Source organism: Rissa tridactyla, chromosome 6 (genome assembly GCF_028500815.1).
Source record: "Rissa tridactyla isolate bRisTri1 chromosome 6, bRisTri1.patW.cur.20221130, whole genome shotgun sequence".
Classification (NCBI taxonomy): domain Eukaryota; kingdom Metazoa; phylum Chordata; class Aves; order Charadriiformes; family Laridae; genus Rissa; species Rissa tridactyla.
The window spans coordinates 36,044,050-36,063,597 of NC_071471.1; the positions used below are offsets into that span (position 1 = coordinate 36,044,050).

The 19,548-nt window shown below is 50.3% G+C and overlaps 2 protein-coding genes across 3 annotated transcripts; both read right to left on the reverse strand.

Annotated features, from left to right (window-relative positions):
- Positions 1-288: 288 nt before the first annotated feature.
- Positions 289-5,858, reverse strand: SAR1A (secretion associated Ras related GTPase 1A). 2 transcript variants are annotated; one of them, XM_054206786.1, is made up of 7 exons: positions 5,777-5,858; positions 5,403-5,479; positions 4,076-4,195; positions 3,464-3,529; positions 2,777-2,880; positions 2,038-2,169; positions 289-1,003 (listed from the first exon to the last, which is right to left on the reverse strand). In XM_054206786.1, the coding sequence occupies exons 2-7, from the start codon at positions 5,458-5,460 to the stop codon at positions 887-889; spliced, it is 597 nt and encodes a 198-aa protein (XP_054062761.1). In that variant the 5' UTR covers positions 5,461-5,479; positions 5,777-5,858; the 3' UTR covers positions 289-886. The 2 variants fall into 2 exon arrangements, with proteins under 2 accessions (XP_054062761.1, XP_054062762.1); XM_054206787.1 differs by having other exon boundaries at positions 5,810-5,841.
- A 234-nt stretch (positions 5,859-6,092) lies between these two features.
- On the reverse strand, positions 6,093-18,628 carry PPA1 (inorganic pyrophosphatase 1). The gene is made up of 11 exons (XM_054206979.1): positions 18,508-18,628; positions 18,252-18,316; positions 15,320-15,373; positions 14,631-14,750; positions 11,703-11,789; positions 11,266-11,392; positions 10,608-10,735; positions 9,015-9,100; positions 8,716-8,785; positions 7,498-7,537; positions 6,093-6,415 (listed from the first exon to the last, which is right to left on the reverse strand). The coding sequence occupies exons 1-11, from the start codon at positions 18,569-18,571 to the stop codon at positions 6,384-6,386; spliced, it is 873 nt and encodes a 290-aa protein (XP_054062954.1). The 5' UTR covers positions 18,572-18,628; the 3' UTR covers positions 6,093-6,383.
- Between the last annotated feature and the right edge of the window lie 920 nt (positions 18,629-19,548).

Genomic DNA, 19,548 nt, shown 5'->3' on the forward strand with positions numbered 1-19,548 from the left:
GGGGGGCGGGACTGCTGACGTAGCGACCCCGCCCCGCCACAGCGCCCCCTGCCGGCCTCCCGCGGCCCTCGCTTGTCTTTACTCGACAGGCGCGGAATTCAGCCAAACACCACAGAATCCGGCCCCCAAAAAAATGTAAAGAAAGGGGTTTAAATCTAAATGAAGGTCGCGACGGCTCCGTGGGGAGGGGCGGGGGGGTGTGTCCCGCATCCCGGGGGATCCATCCTCTGTCACCCTGCCCGTGCCGGAGCTGGGAGGGTGACATGACGCAGCACAGCCATCCCAGCGTCAAGCCCAAACGCTACTGTTTATTGAAGACTGCTCATACCGTGATACCTGGGTTCAGCAACTGGTGAAATTACCTAAATATCGTTAAATATATATTTTTAAAAAAAAAAAACAACAACAAAAAAAAACCAAACCAAAAAAAAAAACCCCTAACCAGACTCTGGACTAAACAAGGTGAACGTTAAACTAAAAAGTTAGAAGGGACGCTGCTTACGTTAACGCTTTCTTTAAAAAATATAATTGGCTTTTCTTCTTTGTCTTCTTTTTTTTTTTTTAAAGTCAATTAACCACAGTGGTGAGACGTGCTCTCTTTTTCGGCTGTTTACAGCGCGGCGTGCAGAGTGTCACCCCCTCCCCACCCAGGTCACACCAAGCCCCTGCCGTCACCATACGGGAAAGGGACGACAGGCGGAAGAGAGTTGTGTCACCACTGTGCCGCGGGGGTGGCTGCAAACCTGGAGTCTCTTGGTCAAAAGGCCAGGACGCGGTGGGCGGGGAAAAAAAAACCCTTCCCTGCGTCCCAAGAGAAAAAGTCCCGTCGGGAGCCGGGAACGGGATCAAGTCCAGAGGAGTAAAAGCCTTGGCGTCCACGCGAGTGTCAGTCAATGTACTGCGACAGCCAGCGGAAGCCCTCGCCGTAGCCTTGCCTCTTCAGCACGCTGCACATGAACACCTCCATGGGCCGGGCGTTCAGGTCCTTCAGCGGCACGTTTCCCTGGGGAAAATCCAAAGGGAGGTCAGGATCATGGAATGGTTTGGGTGGGAAGGGACCTTGAAGATCATCTCATTCCACCCCCCTGCCCTGGGCAGGGACACCTCCCACCAAACCAGGCTGCTCCAAGCCCCGTCCAACCTGGCCTTGAACACCTCCAGGGATGGGGCAGCCACAGCTTCTCTGGGCAACCTGGGCCAGGGGCTCACCACCCTCACAGCCAAGAATTTCTTCCTCAGATCTCACCTAAATCTCCCCTCTTCCAGTTTAAACCAGTTCCCCCTCGTCCTATGCCTCCCCTCCCTGATCCAGAGTCCCTCCCCAGCTTTCCTGGAGACCCTTTAGGGACGGGAAGGCGCTCTGAGGTCTCCCTGGAGCCTTCTCTTCTCCAGGCTGAACCCCCCCAGCTCTCTCAGCCTGTCCTCACAGCAGAGGGGCTCCAGCCCTCCCAGCATCTCCGGGGCATCCTCCAGAACTACTTCCCTCAGAGTCACCCCTGCCTTGGCAAAGCCCGCTCAGCCCAGGATGGTTCCCCCTCTCCAGGGAACAGGATTGTGGGAGCCGGCTGTGGGAAACGCCGAAGCACACACCATTTTCGAGCCACAGGCTGATTACCTGTGATACCCGAAGCACTCGTCACCCTGTGGGCCAAGAGCAGCCCCGCCGTGCTTTACTATTGTCCCCCCGATCCATCATCCTGATCACTTCTAACTGTACCTTTTTTCAACACTGGAAAAACGATTCGAGGTTTAACTGGACAGAAATTCAGAGTAACGAAGCCAGAAGAGCTGGACAATGTGTTAAAAAATACCAGCTCAACACCCAATTCCTCAACTATTGTGGAGGTACCGTGTTTTGCACAACCCTGGCAGTTTCAAAACTTGCCCTAGGGCTTTATCATTATTAGTATTGGTCAATATCGCAGAGAAATTGACAATTAAGAGCTCAATTAGTTTCTAGACGGAACCCCACTCTGCAAGGAAAGATCCCAGCCCTCCCTCGCTTGCGGCCAATCCAAGATGTGGATGCCTCCCTACCTTTCCCGTGGTCTGTCCGTAGAGCCCAAAGATCTCCCGCAGTCTCTCCTCACTGATGGCCTCTGGTCTGTCGATTTTGTTACCCAAGATAAGGATTGGCACATTGGATATTGTTTCGTCCGTCATTAGGGCCTGCGTGCAAGACGGAGGGGTTAAGCAGAGGCAGAACAGTCACAATCTGAAGAAAAATGTTTTGTTTCAGCTCTGTGACCAACAAGGGCTAATTTTTGGTGCTACAGTACTCCTGCGGAAGATGAGTCTCTCTGGAAAGGTTTCTCGGAAGAAGCTCCTATATCTAAACCCACGGGCTGCTCAAGAGCCCAGGGTCGACCCACAGTAAGGGCACCCAGGTTTAAAGAATCACAGAATGGTTTGGGTTAGAAGGGACCTCAAAGCCCACCCAGTGCCACCCCCTGCCCTGGGCAGGGACACCTCCCACCAGACCAGGCTGCTCCAAGCCCCGTCCAACCTGGCCTTGAACACCTCCAGGGATGGGGCAGCCACAGCTTCTCTGGGCAACCTGGGCCAGGGGCTCACCACCCGCACAGCGAAAAATTTCTGCCCCAGATCTCATCTCAATCTCCCCTCTTCCAGTTTAAACCAGTTCCCCCTCATCCTATGGCTCCCCTCCCTGATCCAGAGTCCCTCCCCAGCTTTCCTGGAGCCCCTTTAGGGACTGGAAGGGGCTCTAAGGTCTCCCCGGAGTTGGGGAAAGAAAAACAAAAAGATGTAAGTTTACATTAAGCTCAACTTTGGATTCCATAAGCCGTGAGTGATCTGCGCAGTCCACCAGGAAAACAATGCCGTTGATGGCTGGCAGGTAGTTCTTCCAGACCCGGCGAGCTGGAAGACAGAAGCATCAAACAGCACCCCCATGAAAACGCTACCTGAAGAAATGGGAAAACTACACCCAAAAAGGAGCCACCCTCTTCGTTAGGATTTCCTCGAGGCAGCACAAGTCCCTGTGGTGAAGGGCCTGGCTCTCTCTGCTTTCAGCCGCCTTTTCAGTGCCTTCTCATATTTGTGTGTATTAGAAACCAAAAAAATAGGCAGAAAAACTTTTCTTGGAACTTCTAGAAAGTCTAAAAATCAAAACTCAGCGTTTATTCAAAAGAATAAGCCTACGACATTCAAGTCTTCTACATGAAAAAATATTTCAGGCTGCAGAACATGAACTGGCAGCATTTTTTTTTCCAAACTGCCAGAATTAAGCAAAAGTATTGAGACACTGAACCAACTGGTACCCTAGATCCAGGAGGTTATTTCCACGTACAGCTCCATAAATAATCTCAGGCAACAAATAATCAGGTGCTGCTCACTGCTATCACTTTTCAGCATCGCTTTCTGGTAGATTTTTCTTAAGGTACCACAGAAATCAGAAAATTGACCACCTTTGGCATCTCCCCCTCAGCAACTTCACTTTTACCTTGTTCATGTCCACCCAGATCAAAAGTTGTAAAGGTCATTCCAGCAATCGTCAGCTCCTCTGATGCTGAAATGTAAAAACACAGGCTGTGTTGTGGGAAAATAATGAAGCTGTCACGGATGGAATTTCTTCGGGATGCTTGTTTAACATCGCACACACTCCGCACGTAAGATATTCTGTAGAATTCCAGGAATTCCCTGAATTTCCTGTAGAATTCGGACACTGAAATCGAGTTGTTTCACAAAATCACCAGCGGAGGAAATAATTTCTCCTACCTTCCCACTTAACCACAATCTTACTAATCTGCAACTATTTCACTTTATGACACTTTTCATTAGAAACCCACTCCCTCCCCAAGAGAGGGACATCATATTAATTGAAGCACACCAGTTCTCGGCCTCTTCATTTTCTATTTGAGAGGTAAACGCAAGCTCCCTTCAGCTTGGGCAACCAACATGCAACTGCATCCCCACGTGCAGTTTTAAGACCCTTAAAAGTCCGTCACCCCAGCGCGGAGCTATCGTTGAGGCATCTTTCAACACCCTGTCCCCAAAATTACAGGGGAAAAGCCACACCGGGAGGCAGGCGGGGTTCAGTCGCTGGCAGACTTACTGGGATGTAGCGTCGGGACATGCTGACCCAGCCTGTCGTCTTTGAGCATGTGCAACAGAGTGGTTTTGCCGGCGTTATCCAAGCCCAGGAACACAAGTTTTCCAGACTTCTTGTACAAACCTGGAAGGAAAACAAACGAGCAAGAAAAGTTCCAGCAGGCTGATCTGGGCACGGCAGTTTATATACGAATCCCTCTCCCAGAGCGATATTGCCACCTGCGCAGTATTTCCGGCACGGACACACAACAGCAGGCAAAATAAACACAGTTTGAACTGGTCACGTTTACAACGCACATTTTGTAAGCTTGTATTTCTAAGAATAACATATTCTTTTCTCTGATACATCCCAGCAGAGGAGCGTGCTGCACAGTTTTACTTATGTGCAATGGGTTATGGACCCATCTGTTGCCCCCAAGGGGTATATAAATGTGAAAATTGAATCGACTCATGAAAGACAGCGGCCAGTTGTTGAAGAAAAAGTGCAAAGTGTGAAACAACGCATCATTTTTTTAGATAAACTGATTTTTTTCCACTTCCAGATGTTGCATCTGCAGCAAGTTTCCTTAGGTTTCCAACAGGACTTTTTCTCATCCCTCCCTACCCCCGTGAGGTGCTCCAGACAGGTGCATCCCGTCATCCAGCAAGGACCTCAGCTGGAATTCAGGCCTCTGGCAGGAGGCGCTTGGCCATCACCCACCCCTCAGGACAGGGCGGCTCACGCCATGGCAAGGCAGCCAGCCCAGCTGCGCAGGTCACCCCAGACTGGGCAGTGTTTTGGCCACCACCTCCGCAAAGAGCCTTCATCCCGGACGGTGCTGGCGGTGGTAGTCAGCGGCCAGCAGCTCCTCCAGGCAGGCCACGGTGGCTAGCTTGGCGCAGGAAGTGATAATTTGAGGAGAAAGAAATCAAGCAGCTGCAGCAGCGAAAATAAGGGCAAGCTCTGGTGGAGCTGGTGAGCTCGGATACCAGGAGGAGGAGGAGGAGAGGGTTCCCTCCCTGGCTGGGCAGGCACATCTGCTGGGCTAAATGGGCCCTTGGCATCAGCCCAGCTGCTTTTGCGCTTCTTAAGCAGCAAGAGAAAGACTGAGCGGGAGCCAAACACCTCCAAAATATTCTCAAAGTTTCTCCCTCTGGTGTAAAAAAGCCTTAATTGACCTGCAGCTTTCTGGCCAAACTTTATCCTAGTCGGAGCCCTCGTGCACCCCAAGAGAGGCGTGCTTCAATCGCCAACTTTGAGATGATTTCGGCAACCAGCACGAGCCAAACTGAGCCAAGGGCAGCTGCCGCAGAGCAGAGCCGGCTGGGAAAGTAGCGTAAGGCGGCATTACCGAGGAACTGCAGCACGCTGCTGAAACCGTTGTAGATCCACTCGAAAATGAAAGACATCGCTGAGGATTTCACTCGCCTGCGGGGACAAAACCCACCGGAGTTAAAGGCGCCGGGTGACAACCGGTCGCCTGCCACCCCCCCCGCCCCAACCCCGTGGGACGCTGCCACTCGGGACCAGGCCCCGCTCCACGGTGAGGGGCGGCGGGGGGCCCGGCGGCCTCAAGGGCGGGCGGTGCGGCCTAGCCCCCGCCCCGCCCCCGCCCTGCCTGCGTGTCACCCCCCGCCACCGCCCCGCGCCCGGCCCGCTCCCCGCCGCCCCGCTCGTCCCCCCGCCGCGGTGCCCGGCCGCACCCGGCCGCCCCCCGCCGCTCACCCCCGGCCGTCCCCGGGCCGCCGCGACACCCACTCCCCACCGCGGCCGCCGCCAGCTCCTCGCCGGAAATACGTCGCTCTCCTCCCCGGACACCCCGCCCACTTCCGCCCCGCCGCGCTGGCTCCCCACGTCGGCCCTGCGTCTGACGCCACCGTCCCGCTCCAGAAGGTCGTCGGTTCGAGGCCGCTCCCCGGCCGGTCGCAAGTCACGATAGCGCGCTCATCACCCGACAAATCCCTCCCAGAACGGCCCTAAGGGCCGCTCTTCACCCCTCAGCCGCGGGAGTGGGAAAGGAGAGTGAGCCCGGCAGTGCTCATTTTCAGTAGTTGTTTGGGTTTTTTTATTTATTTCTAGCATCCATACACGTACCAGGTGAGCGATCTTCTGTCGCGATTTACAAAGTACACCGTGTGACCACGCGCAAGCAGGGCACTTTGATTTTTATAACTTATGTCTTCTAGCCTCCACGAGACACGTCACTGCTAGATAGGCAATTCTAATGGGCAAAGGCGTAGGCCGCGTCCCCTTGCCGACACCAAAGCTATTTTTCTGCTCTATTCCGGCAGGCGGTGGGGAGGACACAGCCGTCACCACCCATCCTCCGGCCTTAGTTCTTCTGGTAGTAGAACCACTTGTCAACTGCGTGGGGAAGGAAAAAAAATAGAGGGCGTTAGTCCTCTGTTAGCCACCCACTTATTAAGCGGCCCTGGATGCGTCACCTCCAGGGCTGGGGCTTCCCCCAGCTCCCGTCACCAAGGCCACCACGCACCCAACAGGTTCTTGTGCAGCCCTGTTGACGTGTATTTGTTGTCCTGAGGAAGTCACCCCCTCGCTCAGCTTACACATGACTCGGTTCAGGTGAGGACAGTGAGCCAGAGCCAGCTTGGCTTCCCTCTGGCTCAGGTGACTCGGGAAGGTGAAGTCATTTTGCCTCCAACTCCCACATCCGCATGGAAGACGGCAATTTCTTCGCAGGTTTATTACCCACAAAGAGGTTGCGAAGGAGAGCCTAGCCCCTCGTTCTGCCACACAGCTGTGGGCTCTCCGCACCCTCACTAGCTCCCGCTGGCCCTGGGGCCTTCTCCCTGCGACAGCAACATCCAGACGTCACGTGCAAGGCGCCCACGGCCACCTCGCGCAGGAGGAAAAGGTGACCCCTGAGCGAGGGTTCGCCCCACAGATGTTATCTTCTTACAGAGCCGTGTCCCCAGGCACCAAAAGGCTTGTTACCAGCTCACAGCGGACACTCGTTCAGCGACAGATCCTGGATCAGGAGGTTCAAGTGAGCAATTTCTGCCTCTGCTCTGCGCAGTAGGGAGTTATTCCCTTCCTTGGCTCACCCACACCAAGGATACTGATGAAACGCCTGTTTCGGAGGAACTAAAACCGCTCCCCTGCCATCACCGCACCCCAGGCCTCTGCAGTGCTGCTCTTTCAGGACCTGCTATAAACTGAATCTCTTCTGGAGCTAACTACAGCACCTCGGGTCTCCTACTCACCACTCATTTACCCGCCTCGTACCCAGACAAGGAAATAAGGCACAGAAGCCATTCAGGAATTAAACAGCCTTACTGACACAAGCTGAGTCCAACAAGGTCCTTCACTTCTCCTCGTGCTAGAGCCACACCCAGCTATCAGTTAAGACCCTCATTTTGCTATTGATAATTCCTTTGAGGAAGCCTGCTCTACACTGGGACATAGACGTGGGGTGTGAGACTTACCTTCGGGTGGGATGGGGTTGGCAGCTTTACACGGCGGTGCCTGAAACGAGAAGCGTATTATTAGCAGATAGCAACTGCTGAGGGAGGTTGACCTTACGCCCGAAGCTCACCAGACGTCGCTCAGAGCTGCACAAGTCTTTACTGAGCGTGGTTTAAGATCTAAGCAGTGTAAATTGGCCTGTGGCAGCCAGCGCTGGTCAGCTGCGAGGAAAGCAATGAGCCCAGGTGCGGCACGAGTCCTGTCATGGCCACAGCCTCCTCATTCTGTACATGTCCTACATGCCGGAGGTGCTCTGCTCTGAGCACGGGCTGCAGTGCCATCCGCTTCTCACCACGAGCGGTGACCGCTCCAGCGTGTGTACAGTTGCAGGCAGCCTGCCTTTTTTTTTTTTTTTTTTTTTTTTTTTTTACACCTACAATGTGATGGGGGAATACAAAATACAAAGGACTCTTGAAAAACTTCTCTGAAGAGCTCTCACCCCATGTTTAGCAACCAGAGGCAGACAAGGGTCCCTAGCTGGTGACACATCCTCCACGAGGGTTACACTTTCATAGACTTATAAAGTAATGCAGATACCATCAGAGAATACAAGCACTTTTAAAACCAAGACAATGACAGATGGCTATGGAGTTATGGAGGCTATGGAGGCTATGGTTTCCAGTCACATTTACACACTCTGAGGCAACACTTGCCTTTTGAGTTTCCTGTCCCATCCCTCTAACCCCTTTCAAGTTGCCAACAGCAGTATTTCACAAGCCTAGGGAGATGCTGTTAAGCCTGGAAACTGCGGGGCTACTACACTGGGAACTCCAAGCTTTTCATTTTTAAGGATGCGAGGTCTCTGGCTGCAAGGATCTCAGAAATTAGACTTTCTCATCTCCAAGGGTGACTTGTACTGCAAAGCTCTTGGAAGGCCAAATACTTCAACACTCCCTGAACAGCTGACAGCCAAGCTACGGTTCAGAAGTTTAGCCCTTCACGAAAACTCTGTTTTGAATTCCATCTCCCAGATAGCTAAGGGCAAGGAAAAGCCTCTGGAGGAACGTTTGGCTTGCTCCACATCCATCCTATTTAACCAGAAACAGGTGCTGTGTTCAGGCATCCAAAAAATTTCCAAGCATACAATGCGCTATTCATACAACGAGGACAGTTTATACAAATGGTATCGTTTTGCCCAACACTGACGCCGGGGGTAGGACACTCAGATTTGTACTTACTGCATCCACAGTAGCTTTTGCACACTCTTGACTACAGCAGAAAGGGCTGCCGGACACCGTCAGATTCGTGCTGGAAGAGAAAGGTCGCTTGTGAGAACGCGAAAGCCAAGTCTCTGCCCCTCAAGAGTATTAAATAATGGAATATTAAGAATCATTGTTACAGTTGCCAAGTTGAAGGGGAAGGCCTGTGGAGACAGCCAGCAGCTAACAGAAAGCATGGCACCACTCAGGAAAAAGAAGTTTCAGGGTTATTCGTTTAGGGGAAAGGAACGTGCGTAGTACCACAAGCATTAACCTACCAGTTGATCTCCCCTCCATCAGTTTTCTTCGCTATTAAAGCTTTCCAGTGTTCGTGAGTGCTTTTGATGACGTTCACCGCAAAATCCTGAAGTTGAGAACAAACGTCATGTTATGTGCAAGCACTGGGCCATTTTCTCCAGACTATTGGTTACATGGAATGAGAGGCCAGCATTTACAGGCTCATTTTTAGATTGGAAGGGACTCAAAGAGACCTCTTCCATTACTGCACCTTTCAGGAACAACAGCAACCTCCCAGCGCACAACAGCAGAACAACAGGGATTTTATAATACCAATTGTTTTACTTTCAAGATGGGATGATACGCCAAGGCCGCCGAGCGAGTCTGAAGCCAAAAGAAACTGAGTGCAGATATTCTAGTCTCGGGCCAGTGCTATATTATAAAAGCACCTCCACCCCGCTGCTCCTCCCACTCGGTTTGTCTTTGGCACCTACTTGATACCAACCTATCTGCGAGCCCTCTTCCACTCCAGGCAAATCATTTAACTGCTGTGCAGATCAACAGGAAGAGACATGCACCTAATCTAGCTTTGCAACTATTTAAAAATGAATCTGCTTCCAAGCATATCACAGGCGTTTTTTTTTCCCCCCCCTTAAAAAAGTAGTTTATGCTCAAGCATTAAGCTGTCAGACGAAGAAGGAAGCACACACAATTCTTTGTTAGCATGAACACCAGCCATAAATATCCTGGTTTGATACCACACAGAGCCAAATAAAACACTGCAGGAACATGTGCAGGGTTCTTTGTCCCTATTTTCCGCCTTGGCCTTGATTCCGGTTTCACCCATCCTGAGGGGCAGCAAGATGCCCCAGCCCACCCAACCTAGTGCTGTGCTACAGCCAAAGGGGACAAATCCACTCCCACAAGACTTCCATTTTAGCCCCCTTTACCCTTTCCTTCCCTTCCCACACCAGGCTTTGCAGGCGCTTCCCTTCCCTGCACCGACTCTGGAGCTCCGGGAGTTGAGTCACCTCACTAACCCACTCACAGCACCCCAGGACTGGCAGGAGGGAGGGTGCAGAAGCAGAATTTTACCATTTCAAGAGCAGTAAGTTTTCTGATGCAACCCAGAGAAAAGGCAGAGGAATAAGGGCGTGAGGGAACACTTTATGCCTGAAGGAAGAAGCATTTTAACTCGCGAGCAGTCAACTTACAACAGGCTGCGGTGGAACAAAGCCAGTGAGCAAGGGAGGCAAAGGGTGATGTCAAGCACCCTTCACTCCAGAGCAGGAGCGAATAATCCTGGTGTTTTCCGTCCTGGTTCTGACATGGAAGCTCCCAACCCTGAAGTGATCCCACATCATGAATGTAATTTAGAAGGCAAAGTGATAACATCCAACAGCAGCCCCGTGATAACCCTACGCTTTTAATCCTAGCATCCCTGCAAGCACCAGGCTGGAAACAAGCAGAACAGTAGGCTGGAAAAACATCAGGAAGAATGAAGGCAGCTATAAGCAGCCCATAGAAACCCATTCTTCTCAGCAACTACTCATTTGTGTCCCCACGCACCTTGAGCTCAGGTTTTGGACAGCCTGCAAAGGCACGCTCACAGTAATGAAGAAAGGCGATCCTACCTTGTCTTTAAACTCGCCATTAAAAGCAAACTGGTTTTCCGGCTTTCCATCAGGTACTTTGTATCTTCTGAACCAGTCCACTGTAGCTTCCAAGTATCCGGGTTTCATCCTTCGGACATCACTGATATCTAGGCAGGGAGAAAAGGTTTGTTAGCCAGATCTAGTAACAAAAGTTACTTAGCTCCCCCTGGTCTTACTTAACCCGCTCTTCTGAGCTGCCCCTCTTTCGGCCCCTCCTCAAGTAGCCTTAGCAACATCACAGAGGGGTTATAGTAAAGACACAGAGTGGATAGCTGCAGAGGGAAGTCAGTGTTTCCTCTTCACAGTATATCCTGGTCGCCCCTGGGAGCATGGACACATTTAAACAGCTTTGATTAGACACTTGCTGGACAACCCCTTTTGCTCCCAGAGGACAGACTGTACAGCCACCCTCTTCTTAGAGATGCCAGGCTGTGCAGAGGACTGAATTTGGGATAAACAGCAGTAAAATGTTTTGTTGTAGGACTGATAACATCCTATTCTGCTGTCCTTCAAGTATCACAACTGATGAATATCATGGCCTAGAAGGAGCAAGCCCATGTCCTGACTTGAAAGCTTCCTGCAGGCTCTGAACTGAGAAAGGGAAGGACTAAGCCTGCTCCTCCCTCCTGTTACCTACCATTATAGTTGCCTGCTTCAGGGTCTTCAACGTTGATAGCAATTATCTTCCAGTCTGTCTCTCCCTCATCAATCAGTGCCAGCGTGCCCAGCACCTTCACTTTGATGACTTCTCCTCGAGAGCAGACCTGCAAGGACAAAAACCCAGTTGTCTGTAGCGATGCAGCCAAGGACTGCCCAAGAGGAGACCATGCAAGCTGGGAGAGTTCAGCAAGCAGTCGGGTACCACGAAATTAGCTGTCACTTATCAGCGGTTCATGAGCCCTGGCTCATAAGGCTTGCGCTGTAAGATCTCATCAACAATCTCCAGGAGCAGCGGAGGGAAACAACACATTCTTAAGGCAGAGGAGGTAGGAAATGAATAATGTCTCTGGATAATTGACTTCAGAGACATTAATTATGTGTTTCAAAAGACAGTTACCCTTTAAAATGCATTACCTTGCTTCCAATTTCACACACGTCAATCGGATCGTTATCTCCACAGCAGCCAGTATTTTCATCTTTGTGACCCGGGTCTTCCCAAGTCTGCAAAAAAGCCCCCCACAGGAGTGAGAACTCTCATGTTTCAAGAGAGAACAAAAAGCAGGTTTATTTGAGGCATGCAATTGCCTTGAAGATACAGATGATGGCCCACTTCACCTTGCTTTCAGGTCTAGTGGTTGGGCTACTATTTCACAGCGCCTGAAAGCGGTATGAATCCATGTTAAAAGGCCTTATCTTGCCAAGGGTAAACTGCTCCCTCCCACCGACAAACCTTGTTTCAACAACATTCCAGACTTCCTCCTCCGTTCCACAGCTGCATAAAGGTGAAGTTCACATCTATAAAGAACACTCATTGATTTGGCTGCCTGCCTGTTCCTCTCCCTATTCATTTCTTCACAGAAGTTTCCTGAACTCCAGATAGCAGTCCAACAGAGATGGAAGACAGACAGGGTGTATTGTTTCCTTTTAATTAAACAATTAAAGACCTGCTGTTACACTAGAACAGTGACAAGAACGCCAAGTCCCATACCCTATGCAACCCGGTGTCCTAGTGCCCGTCACCTGAAGCAGTGAGGATAAGTTGGAAGATGGGACTCCAGAAGGCATTTGAGCAATGCTTCCAAAAATAATATCTGCTTAAAACACACACTTCTGATCAGAAGCGAAGGGACATCGTGCTCACTGGCTTCATAAGGAGCACCTACCTCTAAGGTTGTTAAGATATAAAAAGAAGGAACGGTATTCCCAAACTTTTGCATGCCAGGACATGACTAGTAAAGTCGAGACCTCGTGATGCATCCAGAGCATTCAGGAAGATGTACTGAAACCTGGGTGGTGCTAAAGGACTCCTCACAATCGCTATCCTGCTTCTCTACAAAACATGCTAAGTTCAGTCCCTTACCCTTGACACATACATTTCTTTGGGCCACTAACATGTGACTGGGTGAAGGCTCCAAAAGCCATAATTCTGTACAAAGAAACCGGCTCCGGAATCCATCCAAGTAGAATACAATTCAACTTCAAAACATCACCTTAAGCCAAAACACCATGATAGACTCATATGGGAGAATATCCCCTTCCAGCAGTTAGAGAAACTCCAAAGTAGCTCTGGAAGCCTACATAGCTTGAGAGGAGCTGCATGTGCATTCAGAATTCAAGGAGAAACTCTCCATGCAGGACCTAGAAGTTTTTCTTTCACAAGCCACAGTGTTTTACCCTGTAAAACATGAAATCACAAAAGGGCTGGAAGAGACCTTGAGATGCTCAGCTCATGCCTCCACCCAAAGCAAGGCCAACTCTAGCTAAATCATTCCCAGGCCACCCATTGTGGTGCTTTGCCATTCTGGCCACAGGAAAGGTTTTCCCTTGGGTATGAAGTGGAGGAGAAGATTGTCAGGTTAAGGCCATTACTTGTCCTCTCCACAACAGAGAGGGGAAACAATTCAGTCGCTATCTATTCTCACTCTGCAGCAACATTTCATGCATTTGACAACTTGCCTCCATCCATCCTGTTTCAGACAAAAGCATCACAGATTCCTTCATTCTCCCTTTATATGGAAAAATTTTCTAGAGGTGCAACAGTCTCTGTTGCTCCCCACTAGACTGTTTTTGACTGACCCTTGACTTTTTTGGGATACATCACCTAGACCACCCCACTGCGTCGCATTAGAGATTGGACCATCTTCCCTTTCCTATTTTTTTTGATTGGGATTGCAAAATCCCATTGGATTCAACTTGAAAGGCACATTGTTTTGCTCAGGACACAGGCTGCCCGCTTGTTATCTTCAGGGACACGTATCTAAACACACTTTCTATGTTTTTGTTGAAGTACCAGCTACTTTAAGTTCACCATCCAGAGACTATAGAAGACATTTGGAGAAGACACTTGACATGCACTGCTGTCAATAACAGAATTAGAAAATTCAGCGTGTTTCCCTGTGAACTGTCACTAATGATTTATTCCTCTAAAGGAAACTCAAATCTTAGAGAACATCAGAGGCAAACAGCCTTGCTGAAAGTTCCTGTTTATCTGGCAGTCACCAGCCAGTTAAGAGCATGTGTCCAGGTGTCACCATCTGCTTGTGCCCCCCTTGCCAGCTGTTTCAGAGAAAGCGTGTCGGTGCAGCTGTGGACATCTGCCTCGCACAGTCTCTGGATTCCTGAGTGCCTTTCTCAGATCCAACACCGAGAAGAGGGCATCTACTACCTTCCAACAGGTCAATACATTAGTCTAGTTGTGTGGTTTAGAGCCTGAACAATCAGAAGGCCAGGAACAGGAAAGGTACAATCTTCAGATCTATTCAGATTTTCATCGTCCACATCCAAAGTCTAAAACAATCAACTAATTCACTGCAAAATGCATCTTCTGTAAAGATTTGGTCTAGGGGCTGTACATCAAGATCCTGTACCATTAGCTTACAGCTTTAGCTCTTCATGCTTCACTGGGCAGGTACCGAGGGCATTGCATTGCCAGGTGCCCACTATGAACCTTCATCTTCCTTGTGCAGTGACAGCTTCCTTATCCAAAAGGCAAGGACCTGCCAGCTGCCGTCCAACTGAACTGCTGAGCAGCCAAGGAGAGGAGTGACACAGCAGGTACCTCACTAACAGCAGCTGCTCATCCTCAAATTTTCCAACAGCTTGTTTACAGCATTAGCTACAAGCCTGCCTCTTGAGATTTCTGCTTAGAAGTATCTCTGCTTTCTTGATGGGTTCTCTTCATTAGCAAGACTACATATGTAGCAGCAAACGCTCTGTTCCAGATCAGACTCTCAGCTGACCTTGCTCATTAATTTGCTGGTGGTCAGAAACACACACAGGCATATCTTCCATCCTCCCTCCTCCCTGCCAGAAAGGATGGGCCACTGAGACAAGTTACAGTACCTGTGGGATAGCACCATAATTCCAGATATAACCCTTATGGGGAAACACGTTTGCTACGTAGCGCAGTTTTCCTTTCTTCACGTCTTGCTTAATTGGGTTTAAGGGATCCTTTGTTGCAATCTGAAAGAAAAGTTACATAAATCTCTCTACTTTGCACTCTAAGAAAACCCAAGTGAATTATTATTTTGTTTTTAATGAAGCTGACTGCTAATGGACAAGCCAAGAGATCAGGAGCTGACCCTCAAGCCAACAGTGGATATTGGACAACCCCATTTCCTGTTGCACTGCTATCTCCTGGGATACAGCTTTCAGCAGACTTACAAATGTCTGAAGCACACGGGGTTGAGAGTCATAAGATGCTGCTTTAATCAGAAGCCGCAGAAGAATGACAAGTTATTCCAACTTCTGCCAGTCTCAGCCTCCATACTAGACCTCTAGCATTAAGCAAGCATTTATACAAGAAGTTAGAATTACATCTAGAGACCTCCCTTGATGCGGTGTCTGCGACGTGGCAGGTTTTGAAAGGCCTTATTTACTGGGGCTAAACCATTTTCTTGCTAGTTATAGAGCCACCAATGCTAGGCCGCTCTGATTCGGGATGTGGAGGTGAGGAGTAGAGGATCAGCAAAGCCAAAGATTAACAGACTAGCCAGCTCAAACACTTACGCTAGGAACTGTAATATAGTTACCTCCATTTTAGCATTTGTCCATCGAGGTACTTCCACAACCATGTTGAACACATTCTGAAGAAAGCAAAAGATCAGTGAATGGGGAGGAATCTCACACTTTAAACTAGGGAACACATATAACAGTATGAAAACCAGCCAGTTAGCATGAAAACCATCACTTTTTTTCTGTTTGGGGTTTTTTTTTGTGTGTGTGTTTTTTTTTTTTTTTTTTTTTTTTTTACAGTGCCAGTTTTGATACAGTTGACAGAAGACCTGTTGTATAGTCAGTCACATGTCATCACTCAAAGCTGAATCCCATGAAAGACACCAGCAAAAGCTAAACTGAGGTTACCCACGCATTCTCCACCACTTGCCACCTACAAACATCTCCCTAGGTTACAGAATAGTAGGTTTAAATGAATTGAAGACAGCTGGATACAAACTATCCTGGATGTAACAAAATGAGGTTTTAGGCATGTTTATTAAATACAAAGCGCTTAATGCTACAGCAAGAGCCACCCTGGCAATTTAGAAGAGACAAGGCTTAAAGGAGTAAGCCATCTATTTAATAATCTGGATACCTACATACTACCCTGAATGACCAAGAACATCACTCCCAAATATTCTAGTCCACCTTGAAGATGACAGAGCTCCCCCTCTCCAAGCCAACACTCCTATAAAAGCAGACCTTGTTAGCGGCATGGTGCAAGGATAAAGACGTGGGGAACAAGGCAGAACCACATCTTGCAGTATCTAGTTTACAGGTGATGTGTGAAAATATCTCTCCTGTTGACTCCAGCTGGGCTGAGAGGACTCTTGAGAGTTCGATGGCAGAGTCTCCTCTTTGAGAAAATAAGCTTTTCCATGCTTGAACCCTAACATTTGCTGTTTGAAGAGATTACGGCTTTTAACAAAAAAGTCAAACCTTCTTCCCTAGCATCGACAAGGTTTCTAATCCCCATGTTAAGCAGTATTAGCACTGCAAAATCCCTCGCACCTGTATTGCGCCATAATTAGATTGCTATTGTGCAATGAGTGCTGACACACCATTGACTTTGCCCACACCCTTCCCTAACAGAAGTTTATTACAAACCCTTAACTGCAGGGGGTCACTGCTCATTTACAATTTAGAAGTATAAAGGTCTATACTCTTTTTATTTGTAAGTAACTTGAGGAAAGGAATGAGTCAATTGGAACTGGCTAGGCCAGGTGCTTATGGCTTTTTAGGCAAGGAATACGACTCGGGGCTGCATCTTTGTTAGGCTCGCAGGTTCCCCAGATTCCAGCTGACAGATTTGCCTTGGTCTATGACACCCAGCGAGTAGCCCGAGGTCATTCCTTCACAATGCCAAGACACACGGGTACAGATAAGGTCGGCACATCCCAGCCCCAGACTGAAAAAAACACCCTGCAATCCTCTCAGTGTCTTAGAAGTCTAAGGATAAAGATCAAGGGGCCCAGACAGAACGAGACAACCTTTTGCTCCAAGTTGGGCTCCCTACGGTAGATGATAATGAACCTGCTAAGTAACAAGTAAAATCTCTGCAGAGAGGCACTCCAGCAACAGAAAGAGGTCTAATGTGATCAGCACTATTGTGTAACTTCGGGGAGTGTGACCTTCAGTGATACTTGCTTCTCCTAATGACTTGGCACGGAGATGCTGGCAAGCAGCACTAAGCGCCTGAAGGCATACCAGTAGTCCAGTTTCCCTTGTTAATCATTACCAGTCCGTGGAAACTCTCCTCACCCCTATACTCACTCCCCTGCTCTTTCCTCCGTTGTTCTGCAAGCGTCTGCAAAGCAGAGTATTATCTGGATTTCCCTTGTCCAAGTTACCTTTTGGGCACCTGCTTTTGAAAACTGCTTTCCCAGTTGGCCACAGAAACCACTTTACCACTGTCCTTGATGATTACAATCCATCTGTTCCCTTCTGAGCAGGCAAAAGCCACCTCAGACTTCCCAGAGCACGTTCTGACAACACCTGCATCTCAAAGCTCAATTGGATATCTTTTAGAGGTTCATCTCCCAATTCTGCATGCTCTCTTCCTTTCCTGTAACCACCCTCCTTCCTCCAAATTACACCTCTCTTTATCACACCCATTAGAACAGTTGATCCACTGCGTTTCTCAAGCTGCACAGCTTTGCAGTACCTGTTAAAAGAAGAAATGAGCTACAAAGATAAGGAACACAGTCAGAGAGAGCCTGAGTTACCACTGAAAAAGCATTCAGTGAAAACTGAAGCACAGACATTTTGGTTTCCTAGAGCTGGGGCATTTCAGACAGTGACTCAGAACAGCCTAATTTGACTAAATGCTAGCTGCTGGAAGCATGTAAAAGTCCTGCATCACTGCACGTGGCAGGTCCCCCAGCTGCACTTGTGGAGAGGCAAGAGGTCCCCAGGAGCTGCTGCAGGAAGTATTTAACATCCTTGCCTTGTGTTCAGTGGCTGATTACACTGCAGGCATAAAGTGCCGCCAAAACCCAAGCCTGAAACATCATGCAGCATGAGTGTAAACTTCCACAGGAGTGGATGTAGATATTTAACTAAACGGAAAATTGCTTCTTTTAACCCAAAAGGCTTTCATGCGACCTCACGGGCAAGTTCAAGACAACCACTCGCATCTCAGGCGCAAATATGAGAATGAGATCATCTGTCCTCTTCTCCTCTGTCGCTCTACCCGAGGCCGAGCCTGTGAGAAGAGGGCACCCATTCTTGGCGAGATGTGGCGATGCTTCTGCTAACGAGAAGCAACCTAAGGAACCGGGAGCCTCCCTCGGGTATTCCAGGCCTGCAAGACCGGGCTCCCTGAAGGAGAACTGATAAAATATTCCCCCCAGAGCTCCAGCTGTCACCGACCCCAAGCCAAGGAGGCCACATCAGCCACCTGGCTTGGTGGCCCTTGTCGTCGTCCCCCCCCACCCCAAGGCAGCCGGCCCTTTTCCATCCTCTTACCTTGCCGGCGTCGGCGTAGATGGGGATATCGTGGAAGGGGGAGATGTAGCGCCCGGTGGCGTCCTCTGTAAGGCAAAAGTGTGGGGGGGGGGCGAGTCAGGCCCGGCCTGAGGGGAGGCCTCAGGTGAAGGGCGCGGGGCGGTGGGGGGGGCGGGGGCGCGCGCACCTCAGGCTGCCCCACCGCCCTCCAAGAAGGCCGCCCCCGCAACCCCCGTCCCGGGAGAGCGAGGGGAAGGAGGAGGAGGATGACACTCACTGAAGAAGAGCCGGTACTCCAGGCTGTGAGGGGCCGCCCGCTCCTCCACGCTGTAGCCGGCCATCCTGCCGCGCGCAGACGGCCGGCGGACGCACTGCGCAGGCGCGGAACTCGCCGCGACTCCGCCCCGCGCCGCGCGGCACGGCACGGAGCGGGCGAGTCGGTACGGTCTTCGGTAGCCCAGCGCGGCGTGGGGTGATCCAGCATGGCCACAGCAGCATGGTATGGCATGGTCCAGCACAGCATGGCTTGGGCCAGTCTTGTATGGCCACAGCAGCGTGGTGTGGCTTGGTCCAGCCCATCACGGCGTGGTCCATGGTGGCCATGGCAGTACCGCGTGGAGTAGTCTGGCACAGTATGGTGTTGCCTGGCATTGCCACAGCAGTATGGTATGGCTTGGTCCAGCATGGCGTGGGGTGGTCCAGCGTGGCCACAGCAGCATGGTGTGGCTTGGTCCAGCATGGCATGGTCCACCATGGCCATAGCAGCATGGTGTTGCATGATCCAGTATGGCATGGCGTGGTGCAGCACATCATGGTGTGGTCCAGCATGGCCACAGCAGCATGGTGTGGCTTGGTCCAACATAGCATGGGGTCCTCTAGCATGGCCATGGCGGTATGGTATGGCTTGGTCCAGCACAGCACGGCTTGGTCCAGCACAGCATGGCATGGTCCACCATGGCCATAGCAGCATGGCATTACGTGATCCAGTATGACATGGTGTTGTCTAGCACATCATGGTGTGGTCCAGCATAGCCATAGCAGCATGGTGTGGCATTGGTCCAGCATGGTATGGTGTGGTCCAGCATAGCATGGCTTAGGCCAGTCCAGTATGGCCACGGTGGTGTGGTGTGGCATGGACCCACATGGCGTGGTGTGGTCCAGCATGGCGTGGGTGGGTCCAGCATGGCCATGGCAGTATGGCGTGGATTGGTCCAGCAAGGTGTGGTGTGGTCCAGCACAGCATGGTGTGGTCCAGTATGACCACAGCAGCATGGTGTGGCTTGGTCCAGCACAGTGTGGTTTGGTCCAGCACACCATG